This window comes from Talpa occidentalis, unplaced genomic scaffold, assembly GCF_014898055.3.
Source record: "Talpa occidentalis isolate TD23 unplaced genomic scaffold, MPIMG_talOcc4v2.1 talOcc4.6, whole genome shotgun sequence".
NCBI classification, from domain to species: Eukaryota; Metazoa; Chordata; class Mammalia; order Eulipotyphla; family Talpidae; genus Talpa; species Talpa occidentalis.
Window position 1 is genome coordinate 101,802,860 of NW_023604972.1, and position 14,830 is coordinate 101,817,689.

Below are 14,830 nucleotides of genomic sequence, written 5' to 3' on the forward strand. Positions count from 1 at the left end.
AAATACCACGGAACATTATGGCTTGATTGTGTGTTTAGTATGTTTTGTTTTATAAGAACCCATCAAACTGTCTTCTAAAGTTCCTATACCATTTTGCATTCTCACTAGTGAGGAATGAGAGTTTTCCTGTTGTTCCTCCACATCCTTACCAGCATTTCCTGATTTCAGTGTTGTGGATTTTGACCATTCTAAATAGATGTATGGTGATATTTCATTTTAATTTGCATTTCCCTAATGACATAGGATGTAGAACATCTCTTCCTATGCTTACTGACCATTTGTATATCTTATTTGACAAGCTGTTAAGGTCTTTGGCCCATTTTTAATAGATTTTTATTCTGTTGAGCTTTTAAGAGTTCTCTGTATATATTTGTATGTTTGGGGTAACAGGCTATAGGAAAAGCACACTTCTTTATGTATTTCTCCTTTTTCTCTCATGCTGCTACTACTCTTACAACACCTCTGACTGCAGAAGTGTGGCATTTTTTTGTCCACATCAAGCAATTCTCTGCAATACTAGCTGGGTATCCTACAATTCAGTTCATGGCACAGACCTTATAGGTTATGTATTTACTTCCTCAGACTGCTCCTCATAGGTTATTCCCAACATCTGTCTGACATGGCCACAAATTGGGGGCTCCCATAACCCTCCTTCTTGGATTTGTTTTGGTCACAAAGCTCAAGGAAATACTTATTTACATTTATCAGGTTTTTTTTTTTTTTTTTAATAGAGGCATGTTTTTTATTTATTTATTTGTTTGTTTTGTTTATACATGCACTGGGTACAGTCAGAAGCGCGGGAGGGTGAGAGAATTCACCAGAGCCAGAGCAGGGAGCAGAGCAGGCAAAAGGACTGAAGCACACTGCTGAGGGGAGCAGCAGGCGGCAGGAGAGGTCTGCGTGCCATGTGGGACCCTCCTCTGGTGGCCGGGGAGCAGCCGGGGATCGAACTGGCGCCGCAGAGGCCGCGGGCAGCTTCGCAACCCAGCGCTCAACCGCTGCACCACCGGGGAGGCCCTTATCAGGTTTTTTGTATGATAAAGCATAGGCTCAAATATACAGATGAATAGTCAGATGAAGAAATACACTTTGGTCTGGAAGGGTCTCCAGCACAGGATCTTCTGTCTTGTGGTGTTGGGTTGTACCTCCTTCCCATATGTGAATTTGCTCACCAATCCAGAAACACTGAACCTTGTAGTATTGGGATTTGTATAGAGGATACATCACACAGGCATGAGCAAACATTAACTCAATCTCCAGCCACTCTCCACTTTACTGGGAGATGGGAGAAGGGCTGCAAGTTTTAGGTTGCTAACCATGGCTCTATTTACCTGGTCAACAGCCCCATCTGAAACTAGCTAGGAGCCCACAAGAGGTGTCTTTTTAGAACAAAAGACATTCTTATCCTGTACATTCCAAGGGATTTATAAACTGTGTCAGATACCAGGTTCAAAGTGCAAATATTACGAAAGATGCTCCTAGTACTTCGATCACTTAGGAAATTACAAGGATTTAAAAATTTCTGTGCCAGGAACCAGGAGCTGATACCAATATTTTTTTTTCTATTATTTCACACCATTCTTCATCAGATAAATGTTTTGCAAATGTTTTCTCCCAATCTATCATTGTCTTTTCATTCTTGACATAGTCTTTCACATAGCAGAAGTTTTTCATTTTACTGAAGTTCAACTTATCAATTCATTCTTTAATGGATTATGCCTTTGGGAGTTGCATCTTCATACTCCTCAACAAACTCAATGTCATCTTGATTTAGTTTTAATTTTATTGTTTTGGATTTTACATTTTGGTCTGTGGTGCATTTGAGTTAATTTTTGTGAAGGTTTTTTGGTCTGTGTGGATTATTTTTTTTGCATGTATCTGGTTTAAAAGAATTAATGTTTTTAAATAGTCCCATTGCCTGCTCTTTCCTGGAACTTCACATATACATTAATCATTTGTGAAAATGTACAGTGTGTCATGATTTCCATTTGTTAAAAAACCAAAGCCACAAACTTTCTTATTCCATTGTGCTCTAATATTTTTTATTGCATGTTGTATAATTTTTGTGTTGTGTTCTTAATAAGCTTATACTCTCCCTTTTGTTAAAATGACTTTCAATGATTTATATGAAAGCAGTGCCAAAACAGCCACTCACTGAAAAAAATTGTTTCTTGGAGAACTGCTACTGGAAGGTGTTGAAAGAAACTAGAAAGTTCAAATATTTGCATGTATTTAACTGAAAATGGGGGGGAAATTTTTGTTATTGTTTTTGTGTTAAACAGTCTTTCAACAAAATTTGGTAGTTTGATAATTCTACCTTAATTATACATATAGCAATGAGGCATTTTACAAACCAGAATGATAGAGAGCAAAATACACTGAATGGACTTGAGTATACATAACTGACTTTCTTGGCTAAGAGGTTAGCAATTGTTAATAAGTTTATTTACCTGATCATGTTCTATAATATGTATATGACAGACTTATATGCTATGAATTTTAAATAATTAGATAAAAGATCCTTAGAGAAAAAGATTTCAGCATGTGAGTGGATTACATTCTTAGCTAATGTTTTCAATATTTATTGAGTGGTTATTCACACATGATACTCTATTTTATGTGCTATAGTTCACATTAAACAATCTTTTGTCCTCCAAGGGCATCAGGAAACTTACCCATCATTTGCTCTAACTGTAACTTTTGCTTGAGCAAAATATTAGTTAAATATATGTTGGGAGTTCTGAGTTCAGTCCCTCTCTCTGGGGCAATTTGATATAACACAGTAAATTATAATTCCTCAGTTTTGGGTCCTCTTCCACAATATAAAAATGTCTTCTGTAGATTGAATGTTAAACTTTTTTTTTTAAGTTTTTTTTATTTATATAAGAACGGGGGTACAGGCCAGAGGTGTGGGAGGGTAAGAGAATTCGCCAGAGACAGAGCGGGGAGCAGAACTGGCAGACTGAGTGAAAATCACTGCTGAGGGGAGCAGTGGGCGAGGCAGGAGAGATCTGCTGCGCCAGGTGGGTTTCTCCCTGGCCAGCCGGAGTGGAACCCGCACAGCAGAGAGGCTGCAGACAGCTTCACAGCCTGGCACTCAACCCACTGCGCCACCGGGGAAGCTCCTGAATGTTAATCTTTATAAAATTAAATCTTTCTGAATCATATATTTCTTTGTTTACAAGTAATTTCTAGGTATTTAGTTTGATTTTAGGGAAGATCTGTACTTTCTGATCATAATGGGACAATTTTGTAGCACGTCATAATGTTTGCTAACTGGCAAGATCTACATATGAAATAATTCTCTATTCCCTATAGTTTCAGAATGACCTCAGAATGCAGTGTTTTTGGTATGACATAAAAGTTTTGTATTAAAACATCCCATTATTATGCTTTGAGTTTTCAGATGTATACGGTGGAGGATATGTTTCATTTAACCACTTAATCTTCATTTCACAGATAGTGCTATGTTACACTGAATATACCCTCTTTCTCATCTTTTTAACCATTGTCAAGTGCGTATATTTATTCACTTGTTTTTTATTTTCCAAACCTGCTAAAATTGCCCTGGTTAAAATATAGTGATCAGTGAACAGGAAAAGGTGGTGCAAATAATAGATTTGTGAGAGCATTTTTTACTAGCTCTGAGGTAATGCTTTAGCAGTTTTGGCTGTAATGACATTAATTACCAGTACAAATTTTCAGTATTGGCAAAAAGAAATCTAGTTGCAGTCTTGGAAAATATCCTATTAAGTGATTATCATTTACTCCTAATCATGGAAAATTGATGAGGTGTGCTAATTTATTTTGTTTATTCTATAAGAAAATTAACTCAGTCTGCAAATTATGTGACTGCCTGTTTGACATACCAATATGCTAGACAGCATATAAAAAGGCAAATATAGGGCCTTCCTGGTGGTGGAAGGGGTTAAGCACCACACTATGAAGCAATCCGCAGCCTCTGCAGAACAAGTTCAATCCCCGGCCAGCCAGGGAGAAACCCACATGGCGCAGCAGACTTCCCTGTCTTGCCCGCTGCTGCCTCAGCAGTGTACTTCAGTCAAACTGCCCATTCTGTTCCCCACTCTGTCCCTGGTGAGTCCTCTCACCCTCCCGCACATCTGGCCTATACCCCAGCTCTTCTATGCATAAATGAATAAATCTTAAAAATTTTTTTTTTTTAAAGGCAAATATACAGTTGCTGTTATGGAAAAATTTTTTAACTGTGGTTTTACTTAGCAGGCCCCAAATCCAAAAAGGCAAAAGATACAGGCAGAGGCGCTTCACTCTCTAATACTGCAGATGTATTGAAAAAAATTGAGGTAAGGTTTTTCTTCTTATTTTTAAGAATAAACTGGAAAAATGTACCTCCTTTTGCCTTCTTCAGACTTTTCCTTTCACTCACTTTATAATAACCTATGGGTTGTAATAACAGCCCAGCACCCAGGGTAACTAGAAAGGTTTCAGTATTGTCTGCTAGGAAATATGGGGCTTGGCCTGTCTTTTTTGCCACTTCCCTGTCAACTCGCCTCATCTTCTGTCACCTGCTCCTTTTCCACTATATCCCTACTTTTCCCCTGCATAGCAATTTTGCTGGAGAAATAAACTTGAAAGTGTTACATACCAAAATGTATTTCTTTTCAAATCCTCTTACTTTTCTCCTGTTGGTGATAAGGTACTTTTTAATTGCTTTTTTCCTGTGTCTTGTATTAAGAGTAGAAGACTATATTGAGGTAAAATTGTATCTTATGGAACTAATTTTTATATATTTATCTTTTTAGTATTTCAGAAATAAAAATATGTGGGAATCATGTACAATACCACTATAGCAGCAGCACCATTACCAAAAAAAAAAAAATGTGTAAAATTCAAAACTGAATAATGCTTAAAATTTCCTCTCCCAATCTTATCTCTAGCCTTCCATTTCCCCTCCTGTTCACTTTGAGCTTATCAGTTTCTTAATTTGAGTCATATTTTATGTATACTAAATATAGATTTTTTTCTTTTTAGTGACAGAAGTTAGTATATTACTCTCTTTAGCATTTTCATTTTCTCTCTTAACAAAATATTCTGGAGATGGTTCCATGTTAATCATTCTTCTTTTTTTCCTGGTTACACTATAATCCATAATTCTTTTAAATCAATGGACATTTATTTCATGTAAATGTTGCTATTATAAATAATGCTGTAGTGAATCGTGTTAATTATGTCATTTCTCATGGTAGATGTGAAATGATTTCCAGAAGTGAATTTGTTGGGTCATGCATTATATAATATGAATAAATATTGCCAATAAATATTTCCAATATTAAATACTGGCAACTCACTCTCCATGGAAGTTATACCAGTTTTTCCCACTATTAATGCCTATATTCCATTGCACTGGTGATGATGATGATGAGCATGACAATAGTGATAGCACCTTGCACCGACTGAGAACTAATTATGTGCCAGGCTCTTTGATGAGCTATTTACATACATTATATCTGAAAAATTTCATAGCAACAAAGACAGATGAGTAGTAGTATTCTTTACTTACAGGTGAGGGGATTAAGTCTTTAAAACTTACCTAGCTTGACCAAAATTAACACAGCTGCTTCATAGCAGAAATTCATATTTTGTCATTTTAGTTCTTGTTCAGTATTTGAGCTGTAGTTAACATATTTGAAGATAACACCAGGAGGATTGTTCAAGGAATAGCGATAACTGTCAGGTTTAACTTTAGTGGAATGATGGATGGGTTGCAGGACTAGCCAACTTGCATTGATTAAACACAGATCTGACAAAAGCTTCCTGGAAAGAAGTTGGTAAGATAATATTTGCTATAAGAAAGACTGATTGGGCTCTCTGGATGTGGTTTCTCACCACACAAAGTGTGTTTCCTTCTTCCTGTGCATTCAAATCCCCCTTTCAGTATACACATTTAAAAATTTTAATATTTACATTTTTCTTTTTTTGATATTATTTTATTTTATTTTTTATTTAAATTTTATTTTTATATTCCCCATACAATTACAACCCCCTTATTTTGACCCCAAGCCCTCCTTTCCCCACCCCCAACCCCCATAAAGTGTCTCTGGTTCATAGTTGTTTGTTGATTTTGATTTTTTCTTTCTTATAGTTATTCTTTTTTCTGGTCCTTGATTTAAGTTTTCTAGATTCCTGTTATGAGTGAGACCATCCGGTATTTTTCTTTCTCTTTCTGGCTTATTTCGCTGAGCATGATCCCTTCCAGCTCCATCCATGTTGCTGCAAATTGCATGTGTTTATCTTTTTTGAATGCTGAGTAATATTCCATGGTGTATATGTACCACATCTTCTTGATCCAGTCATCTATTTTTGGGCATTTGGGTTGTTTCCAAAGCTTAGCTATTGTAAACTCTCCTGCACTGTTGGTGGGAGTGCAAACTGGTCCAACCACTATGGAGAGGTGTGTGGAGATTTCTTGACCTACTAAACATAGACCTTCCGTATGATCCAGCAATTCCACTCCTAGGTATTTACCCAAAGGACACAGAAACATCAATTCCAAAGAGCACCTGCACCCCTATGTTTATAATATTTACATTTTTCTTGTTTCAAATCTAGAAATCCCAATCAGTTGGCAGTTTTTATAAAGCAAAATTATAAATCAGATGATTTTGTTATTGTTCATTTCTTTAGCAAAAGCAGTTGCAGGTTTTATTATAATAAAATTTCTGTGGCTGGAGAGGGAGTGACATATGGTTGTACCATATGATTAATGTGTGAATAATCAGACAGCAGCAAACTAGTATTTGAACTTATTTTTCATGACATAGAGGGAACTCTGTGGTGGCAGCATAGGATTTATGTTAGAAGAATAGTTCCCGGCTCCAAATTAACGATTTTCAAATTATATAGTCCCATAATTCTTAAAACAAATAGGTAAAGTAGTAAGGGTAAGTAATTAAATCTCATAATATTTCTTGACCTACTAAACACAGAGCTTCCATATGATCCAGCAATTCCACTCCTAGGTATTTACCCAAATGACACAGAAACAGTAATTCCAAAGAGCACCTGCACACCTATGTTTATAGCAGCACTATTTACAATAGCTAAGCTATGGAAACAACCCAAATGCCCAAAAATAGATGACTGGATCAAGAAGATGTGATACATATACATAATGGAATATGACTCAGCAATCAAAAATGATAAACACATGCAGTTTGCAGCAACATGGATGGAGCTAGAAGGAGTCATGCTCAGCGAAATAAGTCAGAAAGAAAAAGAAAAATACCGGATGGTCTCACTCATAGCAGGAATTTAGAAAACCTAAGTAAGAGACCAGGAAAAAGACTAATCAATACAAAGTAAAAATCAAAATCAACAAGCAACTATAAACCAGAGACACACTGGTAAGAGGGGAGAGAGGGGCAGGGAAAGGAAGGACTAGAGTCAAAATAAGGGGGGTGGGGTGCAATTGTATGGGGAATATAACCAAAATGAAAATGCATACATTGTGCAAAGATGAAAAAAGATGTAAGAATTATATAAAATAAAATATTAAATACAAAAGGTATGGGCCTCCCCGGTGGCGCAGCGGTTGAGTGCTGGGTTGAGAAGCTGCCCGAAGCTTCCCCAGGCTGGTTCGATCCCCTGCTGCTCCCCGGCCACTGGAGGAGGGTCCCACATGGCGCTCAGACCTCTCCTGCCGCCCGCTGCTCCCCTCAGCAGTGTACTTAGGTCCTTCTGCCTGCTCTGCTCTCCGCTCTGGCTCTGGTGAATTCTCTCACCCTCCCGCGCTTCTGACTGTACCCAGTGCTTGTATAAATAAATAAATCTTTAAAAAAAAAAAGAAAAAAAAACTAGATTAATACAAAAAGAATGAAATAATAAAACATTGTGTATAACCCTGCAATCATTTTTTTTTATTGCATAAATCTGCTGTTGTTAACCTGTTTAAGTATTTTGTGTGTTTCAGTTGGGTCTCTGTGGTAGAAATATAGTTGAGGTTATTATTTAAATATATTTGAAATGACAATAATGGAAATGAAGTTTCTTAATCTCTACATAGCACAGAATTTATTTTATATTTAAATATGTTTTTACATAAGCAGTTTAATTCTATTACTAATTAGGAAATAATAGCTAATAGCATAACTTTTCAGATACCAGCATGAAGGCAAATCACCTTATGCCTGTTATGTTAGTCTTAATTATTTTTCTTGAATGGAGTGAGCAGACAGGAATGAGAGTTTGAATTCTGTTTAGAGATTGAGGCTAGCTGATATAATTTTTCTATTGCCTTTGATTTCCTTAAATTCAGATATGAATGTAATTAAAGGATTTTTAAAAATATTCAAGGACCAATACAGGAATAGCTAGTTATACTCACTCCAAATGCAAAACATATTTTCTATTTATATGTAATCTACAAAGCAAATGTCTCATAATAAGATGGAATATTTTCAGTTTTATGAAGTAGTCTTCTGATTAGTGTTGAAGAATAATAACATCTTAGCTAAAGTGATCTTATGTCTTAATTATAAGTATTAATATGTAAGATGATTTTTGTACCTACCTTCTAGAAAACGTGTGCAAAATAAGAATAGAAGAGTTTAGAGAATGGGTAGTTACAATAATGAAACCAGGTCACCTTTTGCCTAATGGAAAAACTGTTGATGGTCATAATAGAAACATAAAGATATAATTTTCAAGTTAAATTTGTGTATTTTGAGACAGTAGCATAGTGATTTTAAGAGGGTGAATAAAAGGCAACGAAAACTTCTCTACCTCTGCATCTTGCCTTTGCTTCCACTCTTAGAGTTCCAGCAAGTGCTAATTAATGTTAGCTGTCATTTGAGTTTTAAACTAATTTCTTAACCTGCCAGATGTATTAAGAAGCAAACATTTCTGGAAATGGAAACTAAATAATGAAAGAGAACAGGAATGAGGATATGAATAATCTGCAAATAGAATAATTCACCCTGAGATGACTTGATATTGTTTTAAATGACTCCACTTACAAACTAAAACAGACATTTTAAAATGTTACTATTATATTATCTTTTTTCATTTTGCATTAGAAGGAAAGCAAACTAACATTCTGAAATTTCTTCTCCATTAACTTCATCAACTCAATATTTTAGAAGGAGGTAGGATGGAAATCATAAAAATAAAACATTGTGCATTAGAGCTGATAAATCAGCATTTCCTGACACCCAATTATATTATGAAATAATAAATTCTAGGAAAATATTAGTGTATTGACGGAAGAGTGACTTCCTCCTTCCATGACTCACCTACTTTTCTAGGTAGTGGTCTAGAGTGGTGATGGGGAGGAATACAATAAGGTGACTGTGTTCTCTTGAGGGTGAGCAGAAGATCAAAGTCTTCTGGCTTACATATAACTTAATGAAAGTCATTTATGCCAGGAATTGGAAAAGAGCGGTGATGGTGAAAAATCAGATGAGGAAAATGAAGAGAAAGAAGGAAATAAAGAGAAAAGTAAAGAAGGTGATGAGGAGGAAGAGGAGGAAGATGCTGCAGATCAAGAGGACTATGATGAAGAAGAGCAAGAAGAGGTAATGGTATATTTGGACAGGGTTAAAGGTTGTAAGTGTAAGCACAAGCTAATAAGAAACCAGATATACAGTATATAATTAAAATCAAATAAACAAAAGTTGTTGGGAACCATGGGTATATTAATATCCCTGACATTTTTTTAGTATCAAGAATTATTAGAACACTAAAATTATAATGATGCCAAAATGAATATATGAGATAAAGGTAATTTGACAGACAACTTGGTAAGTGGAAATCCACAAGTTAAGGAAATTGATCACATTGACTTAATTATAATTTATCTACATAAAAGTTTAAGTCAGCAATTAAAGTTAGTAAGGCATCATGTAGGTCTGAGGGGCAATCTCTGCAATATCAATTTCAAATCCCAAAGTGCATATGGAGACCATGAGAAAACATATACTCCAACTTCAGGTGTCTGATTGAGTCAAGACTCTATTTTGGATTTTCAGTCTTTTAGAAACATGGTGCATATCATGATAAACTGGGATCAATCAAGGTTTTTTTGAGCAGGGTAACTTTGTTAGCTGTACCTTTTTAGGACTTTGTAGCTACCTCACACAATAACCCTAGGCTGAGAATTTCTCATTCTATTGAACTTTGTCTTCAATCCATTCCAGCTTCTCACACCACAATCTGAATAATACAAGTTTATCTTCCTTGTATTATTTGTATAAATTTATATGTAACATTCTACCACATAGATACTAAATAAGCTGATATCCAGGAGACATTCTTTCAGAAATAGTTCTGATTCTTACACTATCATCCTTTCTGCTATAGACAGGAGAGATACCAAGATTAATTTTTTGTCATGGCAGATTTCAATACATTCCTGTCTCCCCATTTCCAACTCCCATCTGTCTTTATAAAGGAAATCCCAGGTATTGCCTTTTTTCATGTAAATATTTTAGCATGTACTATAAGGCTTCTCTAACAACATCACAATTCAATCATTTCACCTAACATATATTAAGGCTTGTATATACACATACACATATATATATATATAAAATACATATAAATAAATATATATCTAAAAATACATATAAAAGTCCTCTGACTATGCTCAGTTATACATTGTTACTAAAAACATCGGTTCTCATGGTAAGAATTTCAGACTTCACATAAATGGCAAGAAAAATTACTACAGAGTTTTAGGCAAGTTATTTATAGGTTAGATTTGCCACCAAAGAATCCTCCTGTGGAAAAGACTGCTGAAGAAGAAAGAGGAATAAAAGTGAATTGGACTACACCAGTTAGAAATAGGTTGACAGAAGTCCAGGTGAGAAACAATGGTGATGCCATTGGTAGATTTGGTAGTGGTTGTGGTGTTAGGGGGAAAGGATGTCCATACAGGCTTTGTGGACTCCACCCCCACCACACTGGGAACTACAAACCCCATGATCACCAAAGGGAAGGTTGCAGGGACCTGAGGGCCGAGTTAAGCAACTAGGTTCTTGGTTTGGGTATTTAACTGGCAATGTGGCGGCGGGGGGGGTGGGGGGGGTGAGGGGTTGGGGGGGTGGTCGTGGCTTGGCCACAAGGCATGCTAGGTTTTTTGCCTGATCTGGGGATCATTGGGATTACAGGTCAGCGGAACGGGTAGGACGCATTTACAAACTTATTTTCCTCTTTTTCTCCCTGAGTTATTCATTTCCCATTTCCCCTTCCCTTGTAAATAAACCTTTTATCAACCTTAAAAAAAAAAAAAATCGGTTCTCATCGGTTCTGGGGTAGTCTAATATATTGTTAATGTAAATTGGTTTTATCTCTTGAGTGTCTGCATTTTGGAGTGTTTAGTGATTTAGCTAGCTAAAGCATGTATCATCCCACTAAGGCTAGCCATTTATGTTCATTTAGCTAGTTGTTATCTGGGAATAGGTAGGAGGTGGGGCTCGTGAGGGAGAAAGCAGCACAGGTGGGTGTAAGTTAATGTGTATTTTTTTTTAGGTAGATGAGAAAGCGGAGATTTTCTTTTAAAACTGGTATATATTCTTATTACCCAAATTTGGTATTTATACACTTAAAGGGACAGCCTGCATTATATTCTTTAATAGTAATGTTACCATTCATTCATTTTACTGAGGAATATGTAATTTCACTTAGGAAAATGACTACATAAATTCATACTTTGAAGATGGAGATGATTTTGGTGCAGACAGTGATGACAACATGGATGAAGCAACCTATTAGCTATGAAAATTCTCAAAATAGTATTTCTATGATACATCTTCTGAACGTTTGGACAGATTTGTTTTCTATTTTATTTCTTACAAAAATGAGTAAGTATTTTATTTTTGTTCCTGTTTTGTTGGGCCAACATTCAGAACCACTTTTTGAGTTTACATTATCAGTTACTTTACCAAGTAATCTCTTGACACTTTGACATTCCTTTACAACCTCTCTGTCATCCCTCATATATATTCAAGTGGATATTTCCTATTATTTGAATTAGAATGTTCCTGAAGAGTTTTTGTATCATTTAACTTATATATTCATACTTGAGCAAATTATTCTTGTTAAACTGCAGATCATTTATAAATCTATTATTGGTCATCAAGATGGATTTCTGTAATGTGGAAGTTGATTTAATACTGCACAAGGAGCACTTTAAAAACAAAGAAACTTGAATTTTATTTTACTTTTTATGGTTTGTTCTAGACTACTACATTGTAACTACATAACCTAGCATTCTTACAAATGCATATTTATGAGATTAGTAGTTTTGTGATCAGAACACATACACAGGGACAAATGCCAATCTGAGCTATATAAACATTGCACAACTCACACCTCAGTTCATGCAGACTTTTCATCTGGATGAATATAAAAAATACTTGAATTTGGGATAAACTTAATACCATATGTAAGTTAATCATCCCACTGTAAGTTTGAGAGCTTTATGAAAAATTGCGCTGAAACATCTTATTTTTGTCCTTTACTAAAGTGTTATAGTCCAATCAGAGAAATCTCATTGCCAAGTGCATGTATGTGTCATCTGTAAGGTGTGATGGCCTCTTTTACATACAGGGCTCATAACTAACCAAATGATTTGTGTAATAATGTTGAAAGAAACACAGGTTTTGGTTTTTTTTTTAAAGATTTATTTATTTATGCATACAGGAACTGGGGTACAGGCCAGAGGTATGGGGGGGTGAAAGGATTCACCAGAGACAGTGGGGAACAGAAAAGGCAGATTGACTGAAGTGTACTGCTGAGGGGAGCAGTGGGCAAGACAGGAGAGGTCTGCTGCACCATTTGGGTGGCTCCCTGGCCAGGGATCGAACTCAAGCTGCAGTGGCTGCAGATAGCTTCACAGGTTATGTCTTAACCCCTTGCGCTACCAGGGAGGCCCCTGAAACACAGGTCTTTTTAAAATTAACTTTTTGTTTCAATTAAAAGCTAGCTTGCCTGCCTTTTAATATTTTGGAGGGAAAATAACTAAAAGCCTCATCCTCCAAAGGCTCACAAATACCAAAGGTCTTCAGAAAAGTTCTTATGTATTTTAAAAGTGATTTATTAATATTTCCCACCAAAAGAAATGCTTTATTCTTTTGGGAAGATGCAATCCATTACACTCAAGTCTGACAATCAGAACCCTAGGTTCTATTTCTACTTTACTATTAAATTCAACCTTGAAATTGAGCTTGGGTAAGTTTTCTGTGCCTTAGTTTCTCCACTTGTACACAATTTCCTATAAAAATTGCTCAAATACCAACCTGAATTTACCATGTAGTATCCATTCGCTAACCTTATAGAAATTATCACTTCATCATTTAAATTTCATTTTCACCCTCTAGAAAATGATAGCTTGCAAAGTGATTGAAAACATAGTTTTGAAAAATAAACATGTTTTCCCCACAAAATATTTTATAATCAGATCCTCTCATCTTGTATTCTGGTGGAGAAAATTGGTAGCAATTTATATTGTCGTGCCATCTTGCAATGTGGCTTTCTCAGGAAATAGATCTTTCAATTTTAATAATTCAAAGAGGTATGATGACCATATTCAGTGCTATTTTAATCATGTGTATTTTTTGTTTATAGGAGCTTATCAAAAATTGTAAGAATTCTAAATGGAATACATGAATAAAATAAGTCAACTTTAAAGCAGCGATCTACTGCACTTAACAGTAGAAACCTCATATAATTTTCATTTGTAATGGGCAAAGTTATTTAGGATTGATAATTAACATAGGTATTTTATTCTCTCACCTATTAGTACCTTAGCCAAATACATTTAATTTATAGAAATCTCAATAGTTTTTTCTTACTATCTTATAAGTTTGTAAATAATTGCTTGAATCAGGCAAATATACCAAAGATACTTTTCCTGGCTTTCAATTTGTCTTCACTTTTTGGTCTTACCGGTGGTAACACAGTCACTTGGAGCAAGAATTTGCTTTGGGAAGCCCTAGCCATTTCCCTTAAGTGCATTGTCTCTTCCCCTTTGGAACATCTTTTCACAAGTTTAAAGTAGACTGAGTGTGAGAACAGAAAAGAAGTATTTGCAGGTTGCAGGTTACTAGTAACGCAATGAATCTTGTTTTTCTGACTTAAAATCTTAAGAGACTGTAAAGTCATTCCATAGGAAGGTAAATTTTAATGCAGAAATAGTCTATTAAACTTATAAAATAATTGTTGATAAAGTGTCTTTAAAATTGCTACATAACAAGCAAAAGTGTTTTATTGCTATAATGCTTATTTTTCTGTATTTGTTTATACATTAAATTCTTAAAAAACAAAATGTGTTGTCGTTTTTAGACCTCCTTAAATGTTTTTTTGCTAGAGAAAATAATTGTGTAATACAGATTTTACCTGGTAATTATATATTTATTGGGCAGATATGCTAGGATAAAATATTCTTAAACCACCACCACTACGTGATGAAAGTCACTAAATAACAAACTCAAAGGTTTGTCAGATAATGTAATATTAGTATGATCATTGGTACAATAGGCAAACTTAAAAGATACATAAAAACACTGAAAACCTTAAAGGTTAATAACCTTTCCCAACACCTTCAAGTATATAATGTCTAACCTTTAAATGGTTAAAGGCTCTGAAGTTAGTAAAAATTTTTTTTATACAAAATTAATTTAAGGACAATTTTAAGATCAAGATGCTTCTAAAAATTAAAAAACAAATGCATTACACTAGATTTTTCCATTAAATAAAAGCTCCAAAGTTTTTTCTAGTCTTTATGGTACTAATTTTTTAACTAATATTCTTGAATTGAAAGGGATTTTTCTCAATAAAACTTAGATAAATCATT

General features: G+C 35.1%; 1 protein-coding gene across 2 annotated transcripts in view; it reads left to right on the forward strand.

Moving 5' to 3' along the window:
- POLR3G (RNA polymerase III subunit G) overlaps positions 1-14,250 on the forward strand; it is a 36,292-nt gene extending 22,042 nt beyond the window's left edge. The window contains exons 6-8 of one of the 2 annotated variants that reach the window (XM_054688123.1): positions 4,240-4,322; positions 9,402-9,551; positions 11,662-14,250. In XM_054688123.1, coding sequence (XP_054544098.1) covers positions 4,240-4,322; positions 9,402-9,551; positions 11,662-11,748 — 320 coding nt within the window. In that variant the 3' untranslated portion in view covers positions 11,749-14,250. The remainder of the gene's footprint in view (positions 1-4,239; positions 4,323-9,401; positions 9,552-11,661) is intronic. The other variant, XM_054688124.1, reaches the window with a different exon arrangement.
- Positions 14,251-14,830: the final 580 nt, after the last annotated feature.